We start from the raw sequence: 11,063 nt of genomic DNA, 5'->3' as shown, positions 1-11,063 counted from the left end.
AATATTTCGAAACGAATATGAAATTGTGATTTTACGGGAATCTTAAACGGGCTACATAAACGGGTCAATGACTTTCAATTTCAAATATACGAAACACAAAAATACAAAATAAATATAGGTCTAATTTCTTCCGACGATTTAATTATATATATACATTTTTAATTTATTTTCAAAAGAATTCATTTGTGGTGGAATTTTCTTATAGAAAAGTGAAAATTAATTTTAAATTATGTGTTTAGCTAAAATTTTGATATTTACAACTTAGCAAAATAAACAATTACTAATATAATAATAAAATATTATAAATTATCCTTTAAAATGATTAACAATATTTTGTAAAATTAAAATTTTAAAATAAAAATATGTGTCGCAAGTAAAGCATAGAAAGTCCGGTCAAATAGGCAACCAAGTTTTTTTAATTTTTCAAAAGTTAATGTATGTTAAAACATAAATATATTTAAAACTCTAATAATTTAATTTTAAATACTAGTATTTTGGTTCTAAGAAAAAATTAGAGTACCATATTCTATTTTACTTTATACAGCTGCTATTCATTAAACTTTTTTTTTTGAAATACACTATTCATTAAACTTAATACAATTTATTTGTGCGCAGCACGTTTTAGATTGTGATAATATTGATTATTGAAGAAGCATCACAAAAATTTCTATGGACGAAGATCATATTTCAAGAAACGTGTCTAATTTTTAAATGTATCGAACATATTAGCATGATCTCTTTGAATTCGCAAATCGTACAACACCCCCGGCCCGCCTTTTTAACATTATAAAAAACAATTTATTTTTTTTGATAAGCAACATTATAAAAAACAATTAGTTTTAACCCTCAGTTCCACCAATTAAATTTTTGAAAAAGTGTTAAATTATCAAATATTTTAAAATAATTTATCAATCATTTGGAACGGTAAATTCGTCGTTTCACATGTGTTTACAATTCAAACGATATATTATACCTGCAAATCAAAATTTTACATATTTTAAAATAAAACTGAAAAATATATCAAATTTTCACATACAACAGCCGGCACTAAAATATATTAAAAATATATAATTCCAGTTCCAACATAACAACCTACTTTGCACTTTATTGTCCACTTTGACAGAGATCAAATTCAATATTTCTTTTTGTACTTTTCGGTATTTTACATCTTTCTCGCAACCACCATCATTTCTTTTCGTATATTCTGGCTCTTGCACTTTTTGTTTACTTTTAGCAACATGCAGATATTTAAGATGCATTTTGTATTGTGATTTCGAACTACTTTCCGAATCTAAAATAATTTCAATAATTATATTCACATGGGTCGTTTATTACACTAGAGACAAAAACTCATCTTGGTAATTCATCAGATTGAGGAGTCAACTCATCCGAGATAAGGGCGGCGCTATATGCATGTACTAGAGGAGCTCTAAATTAATTTAGGCCGAAATTTTGATTGATTTATTGAAATGAGGTGTATTCGTTATGATTATCGTGCAGATAATTGTTTCTAATCAAAAATCATGAAACTAAACAATATTTATCGAGACAAGGTTAATCGAGTCAGATTAGTCGACTCTTTTAATTTATCAAATCAAAATTTTTGGATCAATTTCTCCTCGACAATTAAGTACTAGTAATTTGAACTCGATTCATTTAATTTTATGAGTCCTGGCCGGTTCACTTAATTATACGAATGTGAAATATTGTTCGAGTTCTACTCGTATATAAACTCGAGTCAGGTCAAATTTTAAACGAATTCAAGCTCGAATAATTCTCGAATTGCTCGCAAGCTTGCCGGACTCATACCAGAGGCCTGGGTTCGGAGAGAGCCATATACACACGTATGTCTAGACGTATGTAAGTAGACCCCAGTTGAATATACTAGAATTTAATACATGCGTTCAACATGACTGATTAAGTATGGCAGCTTAACATGAAGAATATTTCAATAAGTTTACTCATTGGTCTTCTCATATATAAATACCCTTCTTGAGTTCATGATTAGCAAACCTTACAGTAAACTCTGAAGAAAAAATTTCACAGAGAAAACTTAGTTTCAGAGCTACAAATGGGAAAGGTCTATCCTTGCAAACCATCTTCATCTGCTTGCACTGCAAGCATTAGCAGTGCAAACATGTACACAATTTGGATGAAATCTCTTGTTGTCAATGGAAATGGCTACACGGTCTATGATTCCAATGGCAAAGTCGTTTATCGGATAGATAATTACGATATCAAGTGCAGAAATGAGGTTTATCTCATGGATCTTCATGGCAATGTTCTGTGCACAATTTCGCGAAAGGTACGTGGACTTGTTCATGTTCAGGCACGGGTACACGTGTTCCCCGAAACCTTTTTTTGACATGTTTTCATCATTTTAAGTTTTACAAAATTATAGAAGTATCTCCAAAAAATTTGAAAATATACAGGTGTTTTTCCAAAATATGCTTGGTGCCCGCATGAAAATAATCCTAGATCCGCCCCTGTTCATGCTACTTTGTTAACAAGCAGAGCCGGCCCTCAGGCAAAGCCGCTTATGGCTGTTCTGACAGACAGCTAGATCTTATATTTGTGTGTTTATTGTGCAGAAATTGCTAAGATTCGGTGTCTGGGATGGCTACAAGGGCTGTGGCCCGAAAGTGAAGAATGAGAAGCCATGGTTTGAAGTTACCAACTGCTGCAACTTCTTGAAGAAAGATTCAGAATATCATGTTACTATTGGTAGTGATAAAAATTTAAGCACAAACTTCTACAAGATCGGAGAAGTGGCTAACAAAAAGTCCGAATTCAAGATAATAAACGGGCAAGGATTGATTGTTGCAGAGGTTAAACAGAAGCTATCAGCGTGTGGAGTTACGTTAGGACAAGATGTATTAAGCTTGAGAGTTGAGCCTAGTGTAGATCAGTCGTTTATAATGGCTCTTGTAGCTGTGTATGGATTGCTTAATAATAGAATGTAAATTCTCAGTCCTTAGTCTCTTTTGAAACTTAGAAGTTCCTTGATATTTTCTGAGACGCTTAGACTCTGTCAGCGTGATTTTTTCCTTTTTTGATGATTTCCCACTCTTGTTGAGACTCGAATCATCAATCTCTTGTTACCGAGGAAGGCAACAGGGTAGAGATTAGAATAAAAAGTTTTGTTGTGATCATGATTCATGAACTACATTTCTGTGTGAAAGCTGGAAACTTCACTTCAGACCTTCATGGAAGATCTGAGAACACATTACTTTTCATTAAATTATTCGACTTATTTTATTCGGTAGGTATGAATATATTGAGCCAGATGTTTATTTATTTATATTCGAGAATCAAATGAATTGTTGGTGAAGAAAGACATGATTTTCACAATACTCTCAGAGACAGAGGCTCCATAGTTTGACAGAGGGAGTGATTCTTGCAACTTTGTATTATTTTCAATCTTCAAACAGATAAAGTTTATCGAAAAGAATGCATATATATTACCAATATACAAGATATTTTACCTCCTGACAGAAATGTAACATCTACATTGTCTGCACAATAAATAGAGTGGCTTCCGCGTCTACCTATATTCTTCAGATTGTAATTTCAGGTGAACAATGACCAGCTTTTGTTAGGATTCTTGAAGTTGCGCAGTGTCATCACGAGTTGTTGTCGTTCACCCTCTACCTCAGCAAACTTAAGACTTATTGCGGAATATCTCTGTTGCATATCCCTCAAATCACATTCCATAGATCGATTTCTCTCTTTCAGTAATTCCATTTCATTTAATAGTTTGTCTAGATTTGCATTATCTCTTGAATCCGTACCAGGGTCCTTTAGCTCATTATCTGAAGAAATGTCGTTATTTCTGCATAGATAAACATGAGGGAAATTAGGAAACTCAATATGTGTAGCAAAGGCTTTCCAGAAGAACAGTATTTTGTGTTTATCTTGAATCAGGTTACTATCAGATTAGTGATTGATTTTATAAAGAATACAAGTGTCAGATTGGATAGAATTGTACGGACTCATTATGCAAATTTGATAAACATACCTTTCAGCCAATCCTGGTGAAAATCCTGTTTCCTCACTTGTGCATTTCGTGGTGTTCAAATCTTGAGCAACAGCTGCAACAGTTTTTGCTTCTTCGCTTGCTGCAGAATTGAGGTTCCCAATATTTTCCATCGACTGTTTTAACACAAATGTGAATTAGATATCTCAAATTAAATATCTGATTAGAATCCACCCTTGGAACAAAATCCAAGTTACTATTTTTATTAATTATAATGCCCTATTTTGAAGCACGCTGTGAGTCAGAAATTTCTACCTTTTGGCATACATAGTAGCAGGAACTTGCAGATTTTTGGTTGAGAATTTCCAAACTTTTCTCTAGATCTTCGATCTTCCTTTGCAGATCTTGTTCCTTCTCAAGAAATGTTTTCGATGACATCTCCAGAGCAGCTTCTTTCAGCTTTATTTGACCCTGCAGATCATGGAATTGAAGTGATTATGAAAAGGTTATCTAAGGTGACCATATTTTTTTTTTTTAGCAATGACTAATAACTGGTGGTAATGTAATTATCACTAAAAATTTTACCTCGAGTAATCTTATTTTTTCCTTCAGATTCACAGTCTCTTTAGAGCCACGAGGAATCGGGACAGACTTATTATTTCTTGTTTTAGCCATCTCAGAAACTGGTGTTCGTCCATTGCCATCTTTAATTTTTTTCTCCACAAAGCTTAATGCATCTTCCTTCTTTTTCAGCTCACCTTTCAGCTGAATAACCTGCTTCTGAAGTTTTTCTTTCTGTGACTCTTCTGCTGCTGTAGAGTGTTTCAACTCATTATATTGAGTTTTAAGGGCTTCCAACTCTGACTGCAGATTTTCACTCATTGACTTTGCTTCATCCTTAACGCTTCTCATTATGTTCAGATCTTTAAGTAAACTCTGAGCTTCCATCTTCAGCAATGCTGCCATGCTTTCTAAGTCTTTTCTTTCAGTGGCCTCTTTTTCCAATAGCAATTCAGTATCCTTTACTGCTGCCTTCATTTGTTCTAGCTCAGCTCTCAAAGTTTCATTTTCCTCTGTTTGCTTGGAAGAGACATCATCCACTCTTTCCAGCCTTATGATCTCCGATTGAAGAGATTGGATCTCCTGAGAGAGAGTTCTCTGTGTTTCTTCTGCATGCTTTCTTTGATTTTTGAACTCAACAGACTTATATTCAACTTCTGCCTGCATCTTTTCTATTTGATTTAATTTTGATTCTAGCTGCATAGAAATTTCAAGCAGCTTTGCTTCATGATGCTCCGTAACTGATTTGGCCTCTTCCTTAGCTTGGCGTAGCTTTTCTTCTAGACAGTTTTTCTCTAGACGCAGTTTTTCAGCTTCAGTAAATGCTTTTGTAGCTAGTTTTTCATTTGCTAAAAATGTGGAATCCATCTGCTCAGAGAGCCTTTTAAATTCTTCCTGAAGCCTAACTGCTGTTTTAGCATTTTGCCACCGTGTCTTTCTTAGATTCTCCTCTGCTCGTATGGCTCTCTGCTCCTGCTCAACTCTGGACCGAGTGAGGTTTTCTAGATCAGCTTCAAAGCCTCGTGCCTGCTTCTCTAGCTCTTCCTCTAGGCTTCTAACATGATTTTCAAGATTACTTGCGGTGAGCAAAGAGTCAGAAAATGCTTCTGATTGTTTCTTCAACTCAATTTCCAAGCTCTCAATCATAGTTTTATAGCCAGTTAGAGCAGAATAAGAAGTTGCACACTCAGAACATTCATCCTGCATCTTTAGTTGATCTTGCAACTGACTTTGTTTTAATTGACTCGAGATGTTATGATTTTCTTGCTTCAAGATCTCGTAATCTAGGGCAAGCTGCTCCATTTGCATCTCTAGATCATCTCTTTCTCTCTTGAAGATCTCTACTTCACCACAGAGGTCTATGATCTTTTTCTCCTGCATGTACGCGTCCCTAGCATCAGTGTGCTCCATGACAAGCTTTTTCAGAGAATTTTTTTCTTCATCAAGATCAACACTGGATCTGGAGTTTGTTTCCCAAATGCTTTGTGCATTTTCAGTTGTTGCTGATCTGTTTGAAAGGCCCAGTATCTCCTTGTTCTTCTCTTCCAACATTTCATCGAGGTCTTGCACAGCAAGAATCAACTCACTGTTTGATTCTTGTGTCTTATGAAGTTGTATACGAAGATTTGCATTGAGATCCTTCTCATGGATCAGTTCTTGCCTCAGTTCTTCAAGAAGAGCCCGAGGGTCACCTCCTTTATATTCCAATTTGTTTCGCAGTTTAGCTTTTTCACACTCTTCTTTGAATGAATCTCGCTCCTCCTTCAGGCTAGAAACTTCTCTTGAAAGATCCTGTGCCCTTTTGCTCTCCTTCACAATACTCTTACGCAAGGTCTGTAATTCTAACTCTGAAAGTTCTGCCTGCCTCGCTGAAACAGCAAGCTCAGCTTTAAGTTTCTCAATCAAAATCTCTGAAGTGTCCTGAGGCCTCTCACCTAGAAGAGCCTCACGTGGGCTGTTTAGCGAATCATCTGTACTTGCATCCGGAAGAGAACCTCCTGACCATTCAGATTGTGATCCCAGCCTTTCGTCATAGACTTCTGCAGAAGCATCAGGTTTTGACCTCCAAGCCAGTGGGGACTGAGCTAGAGAAGATAGGAAGCTTTTACCATCTTTGGTGGTATTAACATTTGTCATGCCAAGCACTCGAGTTGTATTATGTTCAGAGCTCGTCTCTGAACTTGACATAGTAACTTCAGATCCACTGAGACGTTCTTCCTGGAATGCAGTAAGATACAATTACGTTATGAAATCTGACAGCTTCTCTACAAGTATGCAACACGACATTCCTAATCCAGCAAGGGGAACACTAAGATCAAAGTTAAAACAACACATTACATCTGGCAAATTCTTACTTCAGAAATTGTGGTATTAATATCTCCATCTGTATCGCTATTGCTTAGATGTGCCCTCAAGCTTAGATCCTTGGGGTTATCTTTCAAGGTTTCACCTTCTTCAAATTCTCTGCAACTCAGAAAACGTGACTGTTACGAATCACAACAAAGCAAATTCCCTTTTTGACAAATAAACCAAAATTAATCTCTTCAAAAAAATATATTTCTTACCTCTGATCCTGGATCCTTTCGATCATAACCTGTTTCAGAACAAAAATTCGCGGAAATATGAGTCCTGCTCATTGTCCACAATAAAACAAGTAATGTACTAATGTATCATTGCCTCACTACATTGCAGATACAGAGCAGTAAGAACTAACATTCAGTACAGCCTCAAATTTCGTGTTCTTGAGCGGAAGAGACAGCTTGCAAATCTTTGTGGCCAGAGCATAATCTGCAAAATCAATGGAAACCTCACCAAGAAGACCAAATTTTGACAATCCCTGCAAGGTTTCAAGTACATTCCAATCAGTTACAACCTTTCACACTGCGGGCTAAATCAAAACAAGTCGATATCAAAAACCTCAAAATTTCAAAACACAACATACAGTTGAGAAGATAACATGATATGATCTCTCATTAATCTTCCCCGTCTTCAGATCCTGAGTGAACTTCATTGTTTCGTACACTGGTTTCTCCCAGTAACAGCTTCCATCTCGAATTTTCGCTTTTTCGAGTACTGAAGTTGGCTTTCCACCATCCGCAGGAACCAATGATATCATCAATGTATCCCCTCCTGACCATGATACCTGAAAAACCACATCCTTAACACCTTCATTGCTAATAAAAATCCAAAAATCTAAAAAAAAACGAAAAAAACATTTCAACAATTGTACACAGATTTTTCGACATTAGGAAAATAAATTCTCAAATTTCGTGTTCGTGCCATATTCGGGTTTTATGTCTCTAAATCGTCTCGATGATCGAGTCAGGTTTCGGGTCGTGTAAAATGATATCACCTTACTAAACCGAATATCTAATATCCAAATATAGACACTCTAAAATTAAATTACAAGTGATCTCAATAAAATGTACAAATAAATCAAGAAGTCGAATAAAATTCACCTGAGTTGCATGAAACTGTAACTTGAAAACACCTTTGATCTTGCTCTTGTCACTCCTCCATTTCGCCGACTTAAACATCTTTCTCTCCAACCATCAACGAACTTCACTTCCACACACCATTTACTCACCGGAGCTCCGGCCACCCCGCCGGAAACTCACAATCCCACCTCATGATCACAAAAACTCAAAAATCACCAAAACCCAACAATAAATTCAAAACTTAAATCCAAAAAACAACAAAATTCAAACAATGTAGTAGAGCTTGACAGTGATGAGTTCACAGTTAACACACAATGTAATAAAAATGAAAATAAATGAGGTGGGAGTTGAGTTAAGATTATTACAAGTCTGTGAATAAAATAAAGGAAGAAGCAGACAGTAGAAGAGTAGGAGCGGATCTCAAGAGGGTGGTTAAATCTCAGTGACTCTGTCTCTGTGTTCCTGTATGTGTGTTATTATTATATACAAATACTACAGTATATTACACTAACAGTCTTCTCTTTAAAGAGAAGGCTGGCTTTTTTAAGTAATTATTTGCTTCCAATAAGGTAGCTAAATGCCTAAATCATTGCCATATTCATGAAATCTCGCTATATCGTATAAAAGATTGCTAAAATTATTATTTAAAATTATTATCACGATAAATTTTTTTAAAATAAAAACTTAAACATCAAATTTTTATTAAAAAAAGAAAAATTTTAAAAAATATTATGCAACTATATTTTTAAAAGTCCTGATATAATATTTTTTTGAATATTATGCAATTATATTTTAAAAATATTATGTCAAAAAGTAATGTACACAATTGAATGAGAAGATAGATTAATAATTATTAAAAATATATATTATTTTTAATGTAAATTAATATAGTTAATACTTAATTTATCCTTAGACGATAATTTTGATACATAAAAAAATTTAAAGATTCTGAGTAAAATAAACAGGACAGGTAGCATGATATCGAGCACAGTATTATATTTACACGTCAAATACAAAGAATTTTAGCACGTTTGTTGTAAAAAAGATGCGAAGGTGAAAATGAAGAAGTTTCACACGTTAGGATCACTATATACAGCTAGCTAGCTTCTAATTATATTCGAGAAATTTGAATAATAACTCATATATTTTCTTGACAAAAAAAATTTGCATGATAATAAAAATTCAATTAAACATATCATACCATATACGAATTTATACGGAATGTCTAACTATTGCAATATTTCATGGTTCATCAACACTATACAAACGACATGTCAAACTATGATAAAGAGGGGCAGAGGGTGAGGTTTCTTGGGTAGGTGGGAAGTGCTAGCTAATCATTTTATGTAATACCAACAATAACATTCTCATTTTTCTCAATTTTTAGCTTTGTATTCACATTTTCAATCATATCTATATGAAATGTTTTGAACTCGATTCTTTTCGCCATTTATATTTAAACCTAGTAATATATTGATGTTCATCAAATTTAGATACATTCTAACCGTTAATTTGAGATATAGATAGAATAGATAATTATGAAATTTCTCTATATCAAATACTTTGCTCGCTAAAACAATTTTTATCAAAAAATAGTTTGTATTCAAAAAGTATGTATTCATGTATTCTTTTAAAATAAAATTTAAAAACATGACTTATATTATTATTTAATAAAAATAAGCAAGTATATCAAATTATATATACATTGATTTTTTTTTTTTAACGTAGGAACCCGCAGCCGCTACCTTTCGGGTGCGCACCGGGTAAACCCACGAGATCACGCGGTAAACCGCACCTAAGCGCGACAGGCTCTGATTCAGGAGGCATAATCACAAATTCTGCTCCCTTCGGTGTGACCAAGAGGATACATGTCCTCTCTTTAACCAGCTGAACCAATCCTTGCGGGCTACATTGATCTACTTTTATAATAAATAAGTCTTTAATTTTTAAAGAATAAACCAAAAAACTAGAATTGTATGTATATTTATTATCTTTAATTGTAGAAAGCGACGCACTAACCATATACTTCTCGGCCAAAGAATATTTAGAATTATTGATTCAAAGAAGACTATATATTTTCCTAATTCTTTTGTTTTATTCTATTATGTAAGCTAAAAATATTAATACACAGACGTATAGTTTCGACAAGAAGTAATTCTGTGTCCTCTTGTATAAATTTCAAAGCAATATAGTGAATAAAATACGTTGACGGATTTATTCTCTGATAGTTAGACAATGTTCTGTCGAACATTAAATTGTTATAGAATTGCACAACCAAACTTTATTAACGGTAAAAGGGATCAGAGAGTACCTGTAGGCTGCACTGGTGCAAGGTGCTGCATAAAAATTAAGACAATGGTGTACATGTTTTAATTATTTTTTTACTGCACTGCCCATAAATATTGGTAATCGCAATTTAATTAATATTTCGACATGGAGCTGAACATGGGCTTTATGGTAACTAACTGCACAATTTACTGATCATGACCCAGAGATTTCACTCCGATGTAGAAAACTTTTTGATGTGGATGATAAGGTCCAATTTAGCCATTAGTGAGTATTGTTAAAGATTCATTAACTATCTTAACCAATATATTTAGTTAATTTCTTCTCCTTCTTTTTTAATGAAAGTGCATGACATACAAGGGATGTTTCACTATGCTTAGAAACCCAGGTTGGCAGGTTTTGATGTAATAGGTACGATGTTATTTAGTTAGTGTGAAAAATTTATAAATCAACTTTAAATTATAATTCAGAATCAGATTAGTTTCTAATTAAATCTCCCAAAATTATTTATTTACAGTTTTTTTTGACAAGTTTCTATGAGTCCATTTTGTTTATAACATATTTTAACAAATATTTTTTACTATAATCAAAATATATTTAAATATAATCATTAAAAACATATCTCCCAGTGGCACCGTCTATTTACAAGTGAATGAAAACAGGTGTTTCAAATAAAAAACAATGGGCTTGTTTGTTTGTGACAAGGCTCTTGCTTGTCTTGACTCGTTTGTGTAAAGAAGTAGAAGCATTATTAAGAAGCTGAGAATGCTAGCTTTTCTCTCGCATTCTTTAATTTAAGCAAG

General features: G+C 33.9%; 2 protein-coding genes across 3 annotated transcripts; one reads left to right on the top strand and one right to left on the bottom strand.

The window, feature by feature from the left end:
• The first annotated feature begins 1,972 nt into the window (after positions 1-1,972).
• Positions 1,973-3,018, top strand: LOC108221412 (protein LURP-one-related 4). Its single transcript, XM_017395307.2, has 2 exons — positions 1,973-2,305; positions 2,592-3,018. The coding sequence occupies exons 1-2, from the start codon at positions 2,072-2,074 to the stop codon at positions 2,961-2,963; spliced, it is 606 nt and encodes a 201-aa protein (XP_017250796.1). The 5' UTR covers positions 1,973-2,071; the 3' UTR covers positions 2,964-3,018.
• Positions 3,019-3,316: 298 nt separating this feature from the next.
• LOC108221330 (uncharacterized) lies at positions 3,317-8,427 on the bottom strand. Of its 2 annotated transcripts, none has more exons than XM_017395240.2 (9): positions 7,996-8,427; positions 7,479-7,679; positions 7,251-7,373; positions 7,102-7,130; positions 6,892-7,000; positions 4,562-6,754; positions 4,292-4,447; positions 4,019-4,152; positions 3,317-3,832 (listed from the first exon to the last, which is right to left on the bottom strand). In XM_017395240.2, exons 1-9 carry the CDS (start codon positions 8,071-8,073, stop codon positions 3,571-3,573), a joined length of 3,285 nt encoding a protein of 1,094 aa, XP_017250729.1. In that variant the 5' UTR covers positions 8,074-8,427; the 3' UTR covers positions 3,317-3,570. The 2 variants fall into 2 exon arrangements, with proteins under 2 accessions (XP_017250729.1, XP_063945761.1); XM_064089691.1 differs by having other exon boundaries at positions 3,392-3,832; positions 7,479-7,694; positions 7,996-8,223.
• Between the last annotated feature and the right edge of the window lie 2,636 nt (positions 8,428-11,063).

Source organism: Daucus carota, chromosome 1 (assembly GCF_001625215.2).
Source record: "Daucus carota subsp. sativus chromosome 1, DH1 v3.0, whole genome shotgun sequence".
Taxonomy (NCBI): domain Eukaryota; kingdom Viridiplantae; phylum Streptophyta; class Magnoliopsida; order Apiales; family Apiaceae; genus Daucus; species Daucus carota.
The sequence above is the reverse complement of the archived record's forward strand: the minus strand, read 5'-3'. Positions and strand labels throughout refer to the sequence as shown.